This window comes from Filicampus tigris, chromosome 18 (genome assembly GCF_054856515.1).
Source record: "Filicampus tigris isolate MCC_2025a chromosome 18, RoL_Ftig_1.0, whole genome shotgun sequence".
NCBI lineage: Eukaryota > Metazoa > Chordata > Actinopteri > Syngnathiformes > Syngnathidae > Filicampus > Filicampus tigris.
In genome coordinates, this window is record NC_141234.1 from 441199 (window position 1) to 460682 (window position 19484).

The following is a 19484-nucleotide window of genomic DNA, read 5'->3' on the forward strand; positions in this document are numbered from 1 at the left end:
TCAGTTAAGTAAGGCCGACTTTTGGCAAGAGAAGCGGGGCTGAACCCTGTACGGGTCGCTAGCTAATCGCAGGGCATTTTTAGACAAACAACCATTCACAAACAAAGACCACTGGGAGAGGTGGTCCACAAAGGGACTCTGGCGTGGTTCGTTTCACACACGCGGTTCAGTTTGGTTTTTGTACTGTGTTTGAACTGTGGAACTTTGGCGCAGTAGAAAAAAAAAATGTCAGTGTGAAAGCTAAGCAAAACATACCAAACGTTAGCACCGTGGATCCTTCTTTCCGGTCTGCCACACGGTACGAACGCGATTGAGAGGAAAATTCCTTGGCCGGCATCTTTTGAATTGTTGTGCAAAAAGTCCGTATTACAAAGGTGGCGCAAACATTTTCAAGTGGTGATTCACGCCCCGCGCAGGATCGCAGACTCTGAGACTCCGCAATGCGATGGTCTTACTCATGTCGGCGCCGCTTGTTGGCTTCCGGACCGCAACGACGCTTGCCCGATGACTCGGCCGCCGCTTACGAGCACAGACTTGCTTGGGATCCCATCCCAACAGATGTGTGTGTTCTAGGATCAAGGCAATTTTGATTAGGGCAATTGCCAATTGGCTTTCATCTCAGTGGCGCGGTGGTTTGGAAAACTGGTCCATACCTCTTCCTGAGACTTCCAGAAACAAAGGTGACACATACAGGACACAAAGGGTGGAACTGGGCACACCCTAGTGGTGGTGGCCAGAAAAATAGCCACGTATTACCTCGCCACCATTCTTTCCATTCAGCAGGTGCTGGATTTTCCGTTTTGCGTTGGCCATAAAACTTGTTGTTGGTCCAAGACTGTTCACCTTCAATCCAGAAGATTTCTTGCGGTCTAAATCTTTGCTGGGGCGTCGTGCTGGTGTTGGAGCTGGAGACGCTGAGTCCCATTGTTTGACGACCAGAATAAAAATGCTCTTCTTTGGTCGAGGTGACAGCCCCAGACACGGGTGGCTGGTGTACAGCACCTAGTCCAGTCCTGTTGACCGGCTGCAAGAAATGTCCTGGAATCCCCATCAAATGCAGGTTGGACTCCTCATTTTTGTTGTGAATTATAGACAAGCGCGCCTGCTCTTGGTCATTCAGGAGAGTCCCCCTTCAATCCAGGACACGCATTCAGGTCTGAACTTGTGGTGGAGTTGGACGCAGTTAATTGGTGTCGAGAAAATCAGGTTCCTCTTGAAGGAATAACATCAAATGCTGGATGGTGTCCTTTTTGTCACATGCCCCAAATGTTGAATCAAAGGTAACCGGTGTTCCCTGTCAAATTTTAACGTCTTCTAACTCTCTAAACTGATGGCCGATTCAACTTTGGTAGTGTGGATTTTCTTTCAAGGCAATCGGGTGTTCCAACATGAGTCATTTTTCAGGTCTAAACTTGCAGCGGAGAGTTAGAAATTGGTCCATGGGTGACCTCCATCGTTGGTCTGTGAAGAATCTGCCTTTTCTGGCCACCAATCAACGGGCTTGGACTGGGTTCACCGCCCCAGTAGCCGGTTGCCCTTGCTGCGGCTGAGTCAGACCGTACCGAACCGAACTGGTGCGGCACCTCAGACAAATTCCACCCGAGGCGCGGGCAAGCACTCGGAACGCGCCGACGGGTAGCATCGGGAAAGGTGCGCTCAAAAGGCGCGGCAGCGGCGGGGTTCTCGGCTCGCTCGGCCGGCCGGGTGAGTCATTGTTTGTTTTTACGAGATCAAATAAAGCGGCAGCCTGCCAAACCCCAAAACCACTGGGGCGTGAGCGCCTGTCAGGACGACTCGGAGTGATGGGCAACTTGCAAACGCCTTGATTACCTCGCCGCTCGCTCGAGAGAACCCCTTTTAAACCTGCGCCGACCGTTTGGTCTCGGTTTAGTTCCTCCCGTTGTCTTTTATGCCGTTGTGAAATCGCACGCGCTCAGCGTGAAAACTGCTTCGCAAGTTATTAAACTGGTGACATCACATTTTTAACGCGCTTGTGTCTTGTAAATTTCCCGCGACTTCTTCCTCTGGATTAGTTGCACTTACAAGTGCTGCCTTTGATTTCAGGAAGCGTTCTCGACTCGCTGGTGTCGTTCCGCCCGAGTGGCTCGCTAAATATTTAACGAGGCTTCTGGCTCTCTGACTTTTCCGCATGTTTATGCGGTGTCAGATGTCACTTTGCTCATTTCTCTGGTCTAGCTCAGCATCGTGAGTGATTGTGAAAATATCAGCAGTGGAATGAAGACTAACAAACAATGTTGGAATACCCGTTCACTAGTTAAGCTGTAGTGAGCGTGTGGGTAGTTGTTCCTGAATTCCGGTTGGTCCCCGAAGACACCGTCTGCCCGCAGGCAGGGTGACAGAGCGGCCTTGCTGATTGGTGGAGAACCAGGAAGTGACAACAGAAAAATGCATGCGTGGGGAAGGTTTTTCCGCACCTTTTTTGTTTCATTTCTTTACTTACTACTTAGTACTTGACCTAATTAACCATTCAGTGAAGGAAAAAAAAGGATTGAAAAAATGGCTGCATAAATTGTATTCAATGGTTTTCTTTCTCTTTTTTAAAATGGAAAAGAAAATCTTGGAACAAGAAAAATTAGGACAGGATAAAGAAAAATAAATCTGCTTTTTTTTCTTTTTACCTTTCAAAAAAGGTCAAAAATCGCACGGAAAAAAATGCAGGTTTCTTTCTTACTGTCTTTTCCTCCTGCTTTTTGTTTTTTCTTTTTCAAAAAGAAAAACCAGATAAAAAGGATGAAAGTGAGTAAAAAATCGGAGGAGAAAATCAGATTTTCCTCTCCTTACTATTTTTCAAAGAAAGAACAGAAACATTTGTACAATATAGACTTCAACTTGATTTCAAGAACACAAAAACAGCAGCGACTGTAACTGTAAGTTCGCAACATTAAACATAAAATATTTCTTGTTTTGGTAAAATACAAAAAGAAGAGGAGAGTGAAAGTGCATTTATGGATTTTCTTTTGGTGGGTTGAACGTGTGGCCGATGATCATCAATGACGTTGTTGACTTTTTTGCTAGCTAACGCCGCCGGTCTGCTTGGCCCTCTTTCAGGCTCCTTAGCCAACGGGCAGCTCAACGGCTCCGGGTCAAAGGGCGGCCACAAAGATGGCGGCTCGCTGCACGCGTCGGGTCTGGACGAGGGCGGCGACTTCTGCGAGGACGGCCCGGCTAAGAAGAGGTGAGACCGTCTCAGTGTCGCGCTCACTGTGGCAGGTGTGTGTGTGTGTGGGGGTGTGTGTGTTGTTGTTTTTGTTCCACACGTTGACAGGCCATCAAAGTGGTGGCGCAAAGTGAGGGGTGGGGTCTCAGGGAAGGGGGCGGGGGGGCGGTTGTGCTTGAGCAGATGTCCTTCAGTAATGAGGAGCCCATTCAGCAGCACCTGCCTCCCCCGTCACATGATACTGTCAATGTGGCGGAGTCTTTGCGAGCTCCCGCCTGTGAGAAGACAAGAAGCCACTTGAGCCTTTGGCGCTGTTCGGTCGGGACGTGCATGACGCCAAGTTGCAAGGAATTTGGATTTTGCTCAAGTGTCTCTCAGGCCGAGGATGACGGGAGTAGTTTGCTGAAGATCCCCTCAGTTTTTTTTCCCTTTTTAATGCAGCCCCTGAAGCCAGTTTTACCTGAAGATTGGTTGACTTTTCTGTCATGAGTCCGCCAACAAAAAAGTCTGAAAAGACACAGGAAGTTTGCCATTTGGCTTCAAAGCAGCCGCGCAATGATTTAGATTTTTCGATTTTTGCCATTTCCAGGCTTTGTTTCAAGTTGAACTTTTTTTTCGGGGGGTTTTGCTCTTTGAGAGTTTGTCCGATTGCAACCAAATTTGAACCGCGCAGATCGGACCGAGAGAAGACATTGTTTGCATCTCGGTCCTTGCGTGTAATGCGGTCCCTGAAGCAACATAAAACTTGGCAGACATGCCCAGCGTGAGTTGAGCCACAAAAAAGTCTCAAGAAGCCAAGCCTGACAGGAAGTCTGCCATTTTGCTTCAGAATGGCCATTTGAGGGTCATTTTGGACATTTTTGGGATACCGCACAGATTGCAAAGGATTTGGCTTTTGGGAATGCTACTAGGCAGCAAAGGTCACAAAGCAAAGGCTGGCTGTCGAACCCGAACCTCTTAAAAAGTGAGCTCCACGAGGTTCAACGTCTTGTGTGTGTGTGATTTTGATAGAATCCCGGCGACATCTGACCGACTGAATCAGGAAGAGGAAGTGACCCGGTGGGCTCGTAATGGCAGCAAAGCATGAACAATCCGCCATGAGTGCGGGGTGTGCGTGTGCGCGTGCGGGCGTGTGCGCGCATGTGCGTGGCATCCAGGCAGTAAGGTGCAATCTGGACGCTGGCGCCGCCTTTGTCTCCTTGGCGCGAGCGCGGCAAGTCGGGTTCAGCCGGAGGCCACCCCGCTCGCCGCCTTTCTTTCTAGTCGCACGGCCAGCGGCTCGCGACGAAGAAAGGCTTTCTTTCTTTCTGTCTGATGCTAATGAAACGGCGAGCGAGCCAGCCAGCGCTTGGCAGCGTGAAGGCTGACGGGCGGCGACTGAGATGACGCCAGCAGCTTTTGCACCTGGCTTCGGCCTAAAAGGGACGGATCACCGTTGTCTTTGGGGGCCGGCGGAAGACCCTCCCAAAGAGGGACGGCTCAAGCAGAAGGACAGGTGCGAAGGAGCGTCGGGTTTTTGGCAGGAAACGGACGGCCGCCTTTAGAAGTCTTTGAGAGCCGCGGTGTGTTTGCCTTCCCATGCTCCCCAGACGAGCGCCGCAAACGGGTCCTTTCTGTGGCGGGCCGCCGCCTGCCAAGAGTGCACCCGCAATGCCCGTCCGTCTCATCCCTACCAATCTGACCCACTCTAGTTTTGACCCTCATCCGTACATTTCCCAGAAGGAGTTTTGTTGCGGTTGATACCTGAAAGAGCGTCGCACGCCAAGCGACGCGGCCAAACGTGACTGAAGCGTTGCCCGGATTTCTGCAAGTAGTTTTCGGAGTGCTTGGCCACTGCTTTTGCTGCCATTCCAAGTCTGAATGGCAGCGTTCCGGACCCTCCGCTTGTACGCCGTCCAGCCTTTTGGTGCGTCCTTGACACAAGCTCAGAAGCAGGTTGTTTCCTTGCTACTTAACTGCCAACATCCCCGCACTTGTAGCTTGCGCTCCATCAATTGCCGTAGCAGAAATGCGCATTTGCGCAGCCGTCGCGGCTTCACGCATTGAGACAATGAAATGCGTGGCGACGTCAGCGCGACAGACTCAAACGAGTAGTGGACAAGAGACGGGACAAACGCGTCGACAAATACGTCTTTGAGGTGCGAACTCATCATTCTCAATTGGCAGCGTCTTTGATGACTGATTGATAGTTTCGCGCCCTTGTCAAATTGTTGGACTACAGTAAATATGAACACATTTCTGTAACCCTCGTGAAAGTATGTCTAATCAAAACCGAACATTTGCACTGTATCTGCTTTTACTTTGGAAAGCAATAATCAACATTTTGCCCCATTTTTTGACATTAGCCTCCAAAGCAATTATTGAATCATCATCAATTATGTTTGCACTTTCTGCACTGTGACAATGACCAGTTTTTGTAGAAAGGGATGGAAATCAGCCCCCAAAAATGAAGTCAAATCCGATTCATCAGTGAATTGAATAAACAAGCTCTAGCTGAATGTCAGCCCTCCATGCAAGGCAAACTTTGAGTTTCTCCTTGGGCGAGGTCCTCTGAACACACCGCCAGGACATTCTCGTCTGCCGCGTGCAACTGGCGGGCCCCCGAGCCCCGCCGACATTTTGCTTTGTCTCACACCAAAGTGAAAACGCGAGAGCGAGGAACAAGGCCTACTTTCTTGACATCGCCGTTTGTTCTTGTCACGTGTTCAACTTTCTTCCAAGCTGTCTGCCGTTATTTTTCGAAGCTGCTAATTGTTTTTCCCACTTCAGAACGTTTTTCTTTGCTTCAAGGTGGTATTTCCGCAGCGCTAGCATCTCTCTTCGCTGGTACGAAGCGCGATGTGTGTCAAGTAGAGTTGCCCCCTCTTACAGCGACTTTTTTTCCTCATCCTTCTTTGTTTCTTCTGCCACTGAAAACCGCTTTTGGCTCCCTGCTCAGCCAAGACACACGCACACACGCTCGCTCGCTCACTCACTCAGCCGCTGCTGCTGCCGCTTGTTTTGTTTCCACTTAATGAATGCCAAGTGCACACACACTCGCTTGTCTAGTGCAAGCAATATCTCTTGTCAGTAATGCATCATTTCCATTTAAGAGGGATTAAATGCTCGCGCGCGCGCACGACGAGAGGCATAATGTGACTCTTGATTTACTTTAGGTGGTACTACACTGAAATGGAGCGCTTGAGTGACTACATTTCACGTTTCCTCAATTAGCGGCCGCCTCTCTAATGGATGCCGTGCCCCAATTAGTCGCCGGGGGGTGTTCGCATGAACAAATAAACGCCTCTCCTCAAATAGACGCAACTATTTTCCCTCATTATTGTGTTTAAAAAAAACATCCGGACGGGCCATCTTGAGGTGACAAAATGCTGCCCGGCTTCCACAAGACACTTTTAGAGCCTGAGAATGGCCGAGGACCCAAAAGGTTTGAATTCACAAAAAATGGAAACAAGGTACCGGAAGGAATGTTAGAAACAAATCCGCTTTAACAAAGTCCCCAAATTGCGATTCAAAGTAACACGCCAAAACTGCGCATAACTCCAAAAGCAAAGCAGACGCGACTCACGGCGCCAGGAACAGTAACGGCACGCCAGACAAAAAAGAAAGCAGGCAACAAAAGGCAAGCAAGCTGACGAGACGGGTGGCCCGGGGCGCCGATTGGAAGACGCGAGGAGCGGGGCCGACCACAAAACATTCTAGTTTGCGTTGTTTGTCTCCTGCCGGCCGCCGCTCGGTAAGACCCCAAATTCAGAACAATTTCCTTTGAAATAAAGCGTTGTTCAAACGAGTGGCTCTTTTCCACACTTGAAATTGACTGCGCTCCTCCTTTTCAGTGCACGTCAATGGTCATCGGTCACTTAGCAAACGTGCTTGCGCCTCTTGTTTCCAATGCGAAATGCTCTCCACGGGACTCGTTTCATCCGGCAGATGAAATGAACCTGATTAGCGGGGCGGGCCGGACTCGGGCGGGCGGGCGGGCGGTCGGTCGGTCGGTCGGTCGGTCGGTCGGTCGGTCGGTCGCGCCGGCCGCTTCAGAGTTGCCAAAGGTTGCCCAATGTCCGCAAATAGCCTCAAGTGGCGCAGACCTTGATGAATTAGCGGTGAACTGTGTGCCGCTTTGTCTTTGCTGCTCGTGAAGGACAAATTCCAAACATCTGGTGCAGGTGACGCTAACATTAGCATTAGCGAGATAGCAAGGCTGCGGCTTCATGTTTAATGTATGCATGCGCTCAGAGAGATAAAGTGCAGCTTGACGGTGTCAAGATGTCTTTTGCCGCACCAAGGTTAGCTGTGTTGAAGGCAACGTTCCCTCGAATTTTCCATGCGTCCGAGCATCCGGGCCAAATCCCCGCCGACTATTCCTTGGACCGTGGCGAGCAACCTCGGACGTGCACACGCCGGCCAAATCACTATCACATCATTTCAACAAACGTGAGAAAAAGTTCGAACAAACAATGTTTGGGTCAATCGATTTCGCTAGCACCAAGAGTTGTCAATTTTGTATTCTGCGTCACCTTGTCTTGTCGCGAGCCGCCAGGCCGAACCAGTCGATGACAGATGAGCCGGCGCGGTGCCGAATGAAAGGCATGTGCCCTTAATCCTTTGATGTAAACACGGCTTGCGGTGGGCTGGCCTGTACATAAACATGTATATTCAGCTTTGCTCCAAAGTGCACCAAATCGACGCAAAGAACCAGGCAGCTGCACGGAGGGATTGCTTTCTTTTCATCGCCACCATATGGGCCATCTGGAGCCAATTAGTGCTGACTCGCTGAAGGTGCCGACTCTGGATCAGCGCTTGGTGGTTAGCGCACCGTGCGCCAGGGGGAGGCGGGACCCCGCCGTCTGACTGGGGATCAGCGTCGCGTCCGCTGTGCCGTCGGACACGTGCGACACATGCTAGCCCGTTGATGGAATTCCTCCAATGTTTACAAACATTGCAAAGATGAGCGGCAGCTTTTTGCGATGTGCCGTGTTTTTATTAGCCGCCTCATTTTCCACAAAGCTTTGCAAGTTTTTGGACGTTTCCTTTGGCAGCGGTCAATTGGAATGCTTTGCTGTTTCGATGACTTTTTGTCAGTTGTAAAGATTGCGCACATTAAGATACGCAGCCACAACGTTGAGCTACACTGGCCACAAAATAACTACGCTCCACGACAAGACAGCAATGTTCTATTTTGGTTGACACATTCCAAAAGATATTCGTTACCTCCCTCCAAGTGCTGCTCTGATTACGATTTCTTTCTTCTTCTTCTTCTTCTTACACTTCACCAAGGCTTGTCCTTAAGATAACCCTTACTGGCCAATACGAGCCAACGTTTTCATTTTTTTGGACACATTTCAAACGTGACCTCTGCCATGGGTTGCTTTTATGGATTGTAGTTGTAGTAACCAATCACGACTCCATGCTTGCCATCACCTAGCTAGTACAAAGCAATATGAGCCAACAATCTTCTATTTTTATACCAAAAGTTGCTTTGATCAGTGCTTTTTCATAAGGACGACCTAAAGTAACACTAGTTCACCGAGCCGTTTGTCCTCATAACACGGCTTATCAGACCACTACGAGCCAGCAATCTTCCTATTTGATGGACGCATTCCTAAAGGCATTGGTTACCTCCACCAAGGTGAATTTAGGCAGAGGCAGAAGGATGTCATCCACCCTATGTACAATTACTGGCCATTGGATTGTTAATACGATCCTTTACGTGCCAGCAATCTTCCTCTTTGATTTTGGATCAAAGGGCGGAAAATTGCTGAACGTGGAGCTTTTTTTTGGGGGGGGGGGTCGCGTTATCCCAATTTAGATTATTTGGCTTTGATGTTGTCGGCTGGGCGCATTTGTCCGGTTTTCATTGCCTTTTCCCAACATTCCTTGCAGGAAATGGCGACGAGTGTAATGCCAGACATTAGAGCTTCCGCTTTGAGGTGCTGCAGGAACCGATGGATGAAAGGTGGATTAACGTGAGGGGGGTGAATGAATGAACCAAAGGGGGGAAATCCGTCTGTAATCTTTTTTTTTTCTTTCTTTCTTTTCTGCGTCTCGGCTTTCCCCGCGTTGGTCGCGTCGCCTCTCTAGTTCGTCCGGTCGCTGCAATCAGTCCAATTTGGACAGTGGCGTATGTAAGGCACACCCTGAGACCCGCATCTTGACAACGCGCTGCGCCCTAGCCTACGCGCATGTTAAGGCCCCCCCCCCCCCCCCCCCCCCCCCAAGTGGGCCAGACAGGCACTAAAGGCTCAGCTTACCGTTCAGAAAAAAAAAAAAACAAACAATCTGCGCCTGCTTTTTTTTTTTTTTTTTAACCTTCACCAAGAAAACGCTCCCAAGTAACATCCTGTCTGTTTTCTTAATTAGATGCTAACACATGCTAATGTTAGCCTAACCTGTTGACATGCCGTCGCACTGGACGCTGCGGGGTCAGAAGTCTATTTCGTCCTCAGTGTCCACTTGCATAAAAAAATGTCTTTGCTAGCTTGATTTTAGATATTTTGAATTTAAATATGTTTTTCTTTGATTTTCTCATGAAAGAGTAAATAAGCGAAACATCTGCTTCACATTGTCTTTAGTGTCCTCTTGGATAAATTGTCTCCTTGCCATTATCTCCAAATTTTGTTTTTTTTAATCCCCAAAACACATTCTAATGTTAGCTAAGCAGTTTCACAATCCACAGTCTCCACTTTGCCCATAGTCTCCTCTTGAATGAAATTGGTCTCCTAAAAGTTATCTTGAAAATGTCTGGCTTTATTTGGTTTTTATCAACCAAAAAAAAAAACAAAAAAACACAGGCTAATGTTCCCCCTTCAGGTTGCAGTGTTATGCACCACATTCTCCACGAACTTAAGGTGCAGATCAAGGCCCTCAGTTTCCTTTTGGATAAAAATGGTCTCCTTACCTAGAAATTTGACTCTTATCTGAACAAGCAGAAGAATTCTTTTTTTCTTCTTTCATGTTTTGGATTTCAACAAAAGCATGAAATTCGATTTTTTTTATTTTATTTTAGTGCAATGCGGTGTCTGCTGAGTTATTCACAAGCACACACTCACACCCCCCACCTGGTGCTCCCATCCTTTTCAGCGGGCTGGAAAATTGTCGGAATTGACACGGCGCCACTCCCTGATTGAAGCCTAATGGCGAGTTTGCCACCTTTGGACAGGCGGCGGCCACGGCAAATGCGGCACGGTGGCCCACCACACACGACTGCGTCGTTCCCGTTCGCTCGGCAGCCTGGCGGAAAATTGACGGAGATGGATCTCATTGTCGCCGCGGTTACGGTTAAACGTCGATATTGCGAGTCGTGCCGAGGCCATCTTGGAGCCCGACAATATCAACTGGAGACCCTGCAAATGCGCCGTAACGGAAGATACGCACTTTATACGACTGGACCAACCACACACACTCACACCCACCCACACGCCCCCCCCCCCCCCCACACACACACACATACTCTCAGTAACCGTGAAAAGTGCAATATTTCCGACAAAATCAGAGCAGATGCAACAAAGATGGGAGTGAGTCTATGTGAAAAGGAATAGCACAATCAGGAGACACGGATGTGAAGTTGAGCACACGTCCACCACCCAGTTGTGTTGAAAGCAGGTTTGGCTGCTTGAAAGGCTGCACAATTGTAGCGCGCAAGCGCCTTTGCTCAGACAAAAGATGGCTAAATTGGAAGGTGCCAATTTTCCGCCTCCATGCTGGATGTAGCTAAACAACACGCATGCACGCACACATGAACCCACACTCGTCCATGCTGGCTGTAAGTAAAGCACACTGTTTGTTTTGTGTTTTTCCAGGCCTCGGCTGCAGGCGCAGAGGAAGTTTGCGCAGTCGCAGCCCAACTCGCCCAGCACCACGCCCATCAAGGTGGCCGAGCCCGCCGGCCTCAACGTGGGCCAGGCCGCCCCCACGCCCGCAGCCGCCCCCGTCGCCGCCGCCCGCCGGCGCCACCTCCTCTTCCTCGTCGTCGTCGTCGTCGTCATCGTCGCCGCCGCTCGCCGCCTCGTCCCTGTCGTCGTCCATCCACGACCTGTCCCGACGAAAACCCAAAACGGAGGACTTCCTCACCTTCCTCTGCCTCAGAGGTATGACGACTGTGCTCATTTCTATGCTAACGTGCTAAGCTATCAGATGGTTTTCTACTGGGCCTCTCATTTGGCATTGTCGCTGGGCAGATTACGTTTCCATTCCGATGTTATCAATTTGCTAAGCTAACGAATGCGCTTCCACTGTGACGCCCATATCGCTCGTCATTAGCATTGCGACATAATGCTAATTCTACACCGCTAAGCTAATTAGCAGAGCTGGGAATTCTACTAAAAAATTGCGGTCCATTTATCGGGTTCCGCCTGCATCCGGGCTACCCTTCGGCCATCCATTTCTCCGCCTTTTTGTCCGGTGGTTTGTGGGCGGGGGCCTGATCCAGGTCAAACGTTGACATTCTGTAAACGTACCCGCGTAATCACACGCAACCACCGCCCCGTTTGCTGATGTTATCCGGTAAACATCGAGTGAACCGAAAAGCCGCCTCGCGTCACTCTTCTGCCATCTTGGTCAAAGAACGCGGCGTCAGCGCAACGCGTGTGGGAAGCCCACGTGTTTGACGCCGAGACACCGCAAACATGCCGGAACGGCGCCAAGCCTGTTTGTCTTTTACCGCGCGACCCAGCAAAGGTGCTCCGTCCTGATTGCACACTGCTCAACAGCAAATTTGTGTCCCAGATGGCTTTATGTGTGCCACAACGTATTTTTTTTAACGCCAATTTGAAATAAATAAATAAATTACAAAATTAAATTCTTTCAAATGTCAGCTTGTTTGTGGCTTTTCAGGTGTTAAGCTGCACCCCCGGTTGCGGCTTCCCGCAATTTCCCCATCCCTTTTCTGGCTCCCTTTCACGCAGAAAAGCGACGGGCGGTGTAGAAACAGGTTTCGCATCACTCGGAATGTTGTCGCCGCATGTGCGCGACGTGACGTCCTTTGAGATTATTTCCTCCCGCTGATCAAGCAGCAGCTGCTGTTGTTGTGGTTTTCGAGTAATTGGGGCTGTTTTGTCCTGATGCGACGCGGGACAAACTGTCAAGTCCCTTCCCAACGCGGGTGTTTGTGTGTGAGAAAGCCAATTGGTCTGTCGTCAGGCAGGAGTGTCAACGCGATATTATTTGGTCAAGCTTTTACTGACGCGATAAGAATGGACAAGCACGCGTTCACGTGCAAGAGGAAAGCGAACGCCTTACGTAAGAGAGGCCGCCGTTTTGCGCCTTAGCGTTAGCCGGCGCGTCGGGTTCAACCGGGACGCTTTTCCACTTCACTTACATAAGCTGGCCTGGAATGAACTGCAGCTTTGCGCTGTGCGCTTCACCTTGACGAATGAGTTTTCCTCGAGGGCGCAATTGGCATTTTATTAAAGCCGTAGAACTGGTTTTGGTGGCGGAACACCGACAGCGCTTTTCCACATGGATTCCAGTTTAAGTTGTAAAAATTCTTTCTTACTTTCAACCAGTTGCGCTGTCGCTGGAAGACAAAATTATACAGTGGTACCAACATTTTAATTCCGAGTGAGCGGTACCCTTAATTATTGTTCTTGAGTGCACTTGACTTTCAAACCAAACTTTTTTTTTTCCCCCCCAGAACTTGGACTTTATGATCACGTTACCATTTTTCGGGTGAAATTCCAACTTCCGACGGTTGACGTTGACATCGTTGTTTTGTTTGCGGTACTGTTGTAAAAGTTCCACTTTGCACGTTGCACGGAAACGACTTTGGTAGCGCAATCCAGGTTGTTGAATCCAGCTTTCTTGTGTCCGAGCTGAACATCAAGCAGCTGATGTTAGCCGCCCCCTACTGCAAGAAAAGTTTTGCCGACTGCTGCTTTTAAACGGCCACTTTACATTGGCGCACGAGGCGCACTTTGGCTCCACGTCGTCCCTGGTCTCCCCGCGTTGGCGGAAGCGCCGCCCGATGGATGCTTTGTAACATTGTTTCACTCGCAGTTAAGGGGACAAAAGAAGGTAGCCGGAGAAAATGGAAGGTTTGTAATTATCGCCGCAAGCCCCTGCACGCCGGCGCCCCCCTACGCACCCCAGAGTCTCGTTAAAAATGACAACCCTAATAGACTCTTTCAGGCCTAATTATGATTTGTCCGCGCGGCTGCAATGAGAGCGGATGAAAAGCCGCCGTAATTGGGGGGATTGCGCCCAAGGCCTGCCGGAGATCGCGCTCAAGGTCTTCGTGTTGTTGTGTGTGTGTGTGTGTTTGGGGGAGCTAGGTTGTATTTCAAATCTACAGCGTCATCCCCATTTCTACCTTTTGGCAGACATTTGACCTTTTCAGCAGTATATTGAGGTAGAATGTAGAGCGATGAAACCATTTTTGCCACTTTTTTTTTTTTTTTGCTTCAATTTAATAGACATTGTGCTCCTTCTTCTGTTATGTGCACCTTGGCCCCTGTGGGGCAGTGCAATACACACATTCAGAAACAGATTACATGAAGAAGACGGTCTCAGCTCCTAACCAAGGTGCAGTAATATTAGGCTCTCTACGCAGAGCATAAAGAATGTGTGCCTGGGAGTGTGGTTATATCATCTATGGGAGGCGTGTTGCTCTACTGTGTTGAAATCTCCCGTCACGTCAAGGTATGACGCTGCATCAGCGATGCCATTCGTTAGCCCGTCTGTTGCGTTTTGCCCGCTGTGTTAGCATGAAGCTGAACAAGGCGACCTTAAGCAAATCGACGTGGACGTTTTGCCAACTCACAGCGCTCGTATCCCAAGGCACCGGTGTATCGAAACCTTGTTAGACGCATGGAAAAATAATAAGCAAGACTTGACTTGTGTTTTCTGAGTGGGAAGAGGCGGATGCTATACGTGGCTGGCATCGATGAGAAGAAATTAATCAACAGAAACGTTCAGACCAATCCAATGAAATTGCTTCCTTTCTGGTCAAGTGTTCTGGTCCATCCCACACCAAAGCCCCCGACCGCCTCCCTGGTCTGTTTGCCGTTGACCTGCTGACCCCGGGTCAGCGCACTCAATTACGACCGTTTAGCTCATGAAGCCAATCACGAGAGGCCGACTGGCTCACGCACGCTGCTGCCTGTGTTTCGTGGCTCTGCGTTTCCTCGCCAAAGAGAAATGAGCCTTCAGCATACTTGACCTCATGCTGGGAGCATTTCAATCAAGAATGCTTTCAAATTGCTCACCAATCAGCAAGAAAAAGAGGCCTTTTGGAATTGGGCATTCTGCCCGGCAACACGTGACCACATAACCTGGAGCTCAAATCCAACCAATCGGATGATTGGTGCGGCCAACTGCCTGCTTGACAGATTGCTTCTTCCGGAGTTTGTGTTTGCTTTGCCAGGTTCGCCGGCATTGCCCAACAACATGGCCTACTTCGGCAGCTCGCAGGAGGACGACGACCTCGGCGAGGTGGAGGACGACGACGATGAGGAGGAGCTGAGGACCGGCGGCGCCGCCGCCGGGCATCTGCACGGCGCGGCGAGCGGCGGCGGCGGCCACGCCTCCGCCTCCTCCTCCTGCCACTCAACGCCACGTAAGGGCAAGCCCCTCGCACGCCTGCCGCCGCTCAACGGCCACGGTATGGAAAAGCTGGAGGCTCCTCCTTTGCATCTTGTACTTTGACTCCTGTTTTGGAGCAAATAAAAAGCACGCCAAAAATTGGAGGGACATATTTCCAAATATGACTTCAGTCAGTGTTAAGGATCAAAAGTCATCAGAGCTTTGTTAATATGGACTGCGCTCTTCATGTCCTCAATAGATTTGAAAAAGTAGCAGTTGGACGTAAACGGTTTTCTGTTTTGGTGTTAAAATGGATTTTTCAAATACTACTTTTGATCATGTTTTAACAGTGAAACTTTCCCCACTGTGGGATCAATAAAGGCCTTCTTATTCTTATTCTTATTTTTCAGCTGTTACATTCAGATATGGAACATAGAATAAATCCTTCTTCAAATATTACTTTTCTTCAGCTTTAGGATAAAAACAGCAAAGCGTGCCTTTTAAAACATATCTATATATTTTTCAAATGTTACTTTTTTTTTTTAAATGTATATGTTTTTTATTTTTAGCATTTATTTTATTTACATTTATTTTATTTTTGTATGTTTTTCAATTCATTTTGTTTCTGATATGAAAGAAAATCTGAAATATCACATTTTTCAAATATAGTTTTGGGAAAGAAATACTTTGTACCAAATTTTTTTCCAAATGCAACTTATCTTGGAGCGGGCATAGACTTGTAGAAATGTTTCATGACATGTTTTCATTTAAATTTGGACTTTTTTCAAAGTTTTCATGTTTTGAAAAATAGACAATTTTCCAAATGTTGCTTTTCTTCCCTTGTAGATAAAAAGAGCAAAAATGGGAGGGTTTGGAGATGCGTGCTTTACAAACATTCCTTTTTGCGGGGTTTTGCTTCCTAAACGAAATTGCTGCTGCTTGTTTTCCAATGTGGGCAAAAAGGAACAAAATGAATTCATGCGTCTCCACATCGTGACTTTGCCCGACCGGAATTTTGGCTAACGCGCGCGTCTCTCGTCCTCGTCGGCAGTGTTGACCAACCACAGCAAAGCGGCCATGCGGGAGAGCCCTCGGCCCAAGGCGGCTCCTCCCCCTCCCCCTCCTCCTCCCCCTCCCCCTCCCCTGCCACTCCTGAGGGAGCGCAGCGAGCGGGCCGAGGCGCGCGAACACGTCAGGATGTTGCAAGCCATGGCTAACGCTAACACTAGCGCTGCCGCCAAAGGCCTGTCCACCAGGAGAGCCGCCGAGGAGCTTCGCAAACAGGTCAGACCGAAAAGCGCCACCATTTTTGCGGGCGGGTTACATGTCTTTGAGATGGAGGTGGGGAAAAAATGATGTGGCCTTCATCCTCCTTGCAAGTGTGTTCATTTTGTAGTCGCGGACGCTGGCTCTCTTTTTATTCCCCCCCCAACATTGGCGAAATTTATTTTTGCTGCACAACACAAAGCAAAAAAAGTTTTCTGTATCCGTTTGTTTGCGTCTCTCCAGTGCGTGTTGTTCACGTGTAAGTGCGGTGTCCCTCTGTGTGTTGTTTGTGCGCATGTTCAGTGTGTTTCCGCATCTCGCGTGTGTCTGTCTGTGTCCATGTGTTAATTTAGCGCTTGTGTGCAAAACTTGAAAGCTCCTCTCTCAAGTGACTTCCTTCTTGTTCTTCTTCTTCTTCTTCCTCTTGGTGGTCTTTTTCTTCTTGTTCTTGTTGTGCTGCTGCACATGTTCCCCAGTCTGCTTGCCAGGTGTCAGCTGGGCGATAGCAACACATGATGTCATCAAGACCCGCCTCCATACTCCCAGCCTCCCTTTCTGGCTCCCTCTTATTCCATGCGCCCTTATCTTTTCCAAGACAGCAGTGCCCCCTGGAGGCGGGAGGAATTTCAAGCTCGCTCAGCCACAAAAGTGTCATGCCGTTATGTTCTCTAGACCACAAATGTTCAAACGTTTTGGCCAAGACAATCTCTCAATGCAATTGGACTTCAAAAAGGCCTATTTTAGTGATGTAGTTGTAATGTTTATATTAAAAAAAAAAAAAAACTTATGTCAAATTTATTTAATGTTACACTGAGATCAGAGCTTTGACTTGGCCCTAAGCTAAGGGAGCTAAGGGGGTCATTGGTTAATTAGATGAAAAAAAGATACAGCATCTTCATTTTTGGGCCAATTATTTTTGTGGACCCCAAAGCTACAGCTTGTAAAAAGGTATCGAGCGTGCGTCCATTTTGTGTGTGTGTGTGTGTGTGTGTGTGTGTGTGTTTGAGATTGATGGGCAGCAGGGTCAGGTTTCAGTCCCCCTTATCTTTAATGGCCTGCCCTTTGTCAGCTCAGTTACTCTGCCACCTGAGACACACCCATTGTCGCGCACATGCACGTATATGCGTGTATAGCCAGCCAGGCACACACTGGACACGAGAGTGAAAGCTGTCCATGGGCAGCTGTCGACTCTCTGCGTAGTGATTGATGTGTATGCGTGTGTGTGTGCGTGCGTGCGTGTGTGTGTGTTCAACGACCAGTAGAGCAATCCAAATTTGTTGTCATGTTGTTATTGCGTGGCCCTTCAATTGCTTGTGCGTGCAGCCATGTTGCTAATGGTGTGCTGTGGTCCGTCTTGCTCTGGGCCAGGTCTCCAGAGCGAACGGGCTGACGCGTCTGAGCGCCCTGCAGGCGGCCGCCAAGAGGAGCCGCGACTTCCGCCTGCCGTCCAAAACTGTGAAAAAGTACACGGCCACCGTGTCCAAGGGCCACGTCACCTACACCAAAGCCAAGCAGAGGGAACTGGGCAAGAAAACCAAACTCAGCAGCAGCAGCAGCAGCAGCAGCAGCAGCAGCAGCAGCAGCGGCGGCGGCGACATGGCGAACAATCACAATCAGCACAGCCAGCCAGCAGCCAGCAACGGGCTGACCCACTCAGGAAAAGCGGCGGCAGCGGCCTATCACAGCAATGCAAAAACCCGCAAGCAGGTGCTACTAGCCAACGGGCTGCGCGGGGGCGACGCTGCCGCAGCCGCCCGCCTCAACGGGAGGCTGAACGGGCAGCGGCACAACAACAGGGAGGACGGCCACAGACTCGAGGGCGACTTCCCCGGGCGGGAGGGTCTGCGCAACTCCAAGCGGCGCCTGGAGGTGGTGCTGCACTCGGTGGAGGCCGGAATGCTGAAGGGCAGCCACGAGCCCAAGAAGGCCAAGCTTCAGCCGCCGCCGGAAACGCGCAGCGGCAAGAAGGCGGGCCCCGCGCGCTCGGCCGCCCCCACCACCCCGCTCTCCAACGGACACCTTACGGAGCCGCCGCCGCCCCCCGAGACGGAGCCGCCCGCCCTCCCGTCCGCCACGCCCCTCGCGCAACAATCCTCCTCCGCACCAGCAGAGTCGCTCAACCAGCGGCCCAAGCGGGCGTCGGCCGGCAAGCTGATGTTGATCCGACAAGCACAGCAGCAACTGAGCAGGTCTCACGGCCGCGCCGCCGCCGCCGCTTGCTCTCCCTCGTCCGGCCACAATCACTCCCACAGCCCCGGGCGCAGCACTACCTCAGACCCCCGACAGGCCGCCGGCGCCGCCTCCCCGCTCGCCAACCGGTCGGGGCCGCTCAGGCCCCCGCTGACGGGGCGGCCGGCCGACCGCGACAAGGAGTGGGAGCGCGAGAAGGAGCTGGCGCGGCAGAAGGAGCGCGAGCAGGAGAGGGAGTGGGGCTCCCGGCGGAGCCGCCCAGAAGGCTGGGCGGCGCTGGGCGAGGTGCCCGTCTTCCTGCCGGAGGCGCGCGACTTCCAGGACCCCATGGCCTACCTGGACGGCGTGCGGCAGCAGGCGGAGGCGGCCGGCGTGTGCCGCGTGGTGCCGCCGCCCGACTGGAGGCCCGAGTGCAAGCTCAGCGAGGAGATGCGCTTCGTCACCACCGTGCAGAGGGTCCACATGCTGGGGCGGCGCTGGGGCCCCAACGTGCAGCGGCTGGCCTGCATCCGGAAACACCTCAAATCTCAGGGCATTGCCATGGACGAGCCGCCCGTCATCGGTAAGACGCGCGCCTGCGCCAAGGCTGAAACCGCCGCGTCCGCACCCGTACACGTACGGTACATTTGCCGGCTATCGCTTTCACCCCGCCATTGAGACCTGCGTCGAAGACAAATTCTGCATCCGGACCTACGTGTAGCCGGCTTGCCCTCGATCCGCGTGAAATCGCTATTCCCTTTCCAAAAAGAACGCAGACCCCGCATCGGCCAAACGATTCTAAAAAGCCTCTTTTGCTGATGGTGCCCGACCTTGCAGACGTCACCGCAGCCCTTCCTCGTGCCAAAACATTTGCATTTCGTACAGAGCTAACCGCGCAAAATGAAAACTAGCCCGGGGGGGCGGTGGGGTCTTGTGCGGGAGCAGGCCGAGGCTTGTTAGAGGCTCATAGAGCGACGACGCGATGGCGAGGAATGGGAAGCGACAGGACAATCTGCTGGAAATATGGTCGGGGTGGTCCGCGGGGGCCGCGTGCCAGCTACTCCTCCGTTGTTATTGTTGGCTCTAAAAAAGGACTCCTCGTAAAAACGTGACGCCGCTGTGGCAATCCAAAGAGCAAACCTTGCCAAAAGCTTGTAAACACGCCACGCTTTTATGATCATGCAGTGTGGCGGGGGTCTCGGAGGGCGGTCCTCAGACGCAGCAAACGACACGGCGGTTTGACGGCAGGCTTGCGAGCAGATTTCGGAACGTTCGAAGTGACGGGCTGGCACCGGCTCTCGCTGCTACTTTCTGACAGGGCGTCATAGCAGCCAAGGGGATTTTTGAGTTTTCCGCG

General features: G+C 50.8%; 1 protein-coding gene across 2 annotated transcripts in view; it reads left to right on the forward strand.

Annotated features, from left to right (window-relative positions):
- The window catches only part of jarid2b (jumonji and AT-rich interaction domain containing 2b), a 75140-nt gene that overhangs the window by 47238 nt on the left and 8418 nt on the right, over positions 1 to 19484 (forward strand). The window contains exons 3-8 of one of the 2 annotated variants that reach the window (XM_086013661.1): positions 3070 to 3196; positions 10975 to 11102; positions 11137 to 11262; positions 14535 to 14771; positions 15744 to 15976; positions 17327 to 18710. In XM_086013661.1, the coding sequence (XP_085869787.1) occupies positions 3070 to 3196; positions 10975 to 11102; positions 11137 to 11262; positions 14535 to 14771; positions 15744 to 15976; positions 17327 to 18710 (2235 nt within the window). Of the gene's footprint in view, positions 1 to 3069; positions 3197 to 10974; positions 11263 to 14534; positions 14772 to 15743; positions 15977 to 17326; positions 18711 to 19484 lie in introns of both variants that reach the window. The other variant, XM_086013660.1, reaches the window with a different exon arrangement.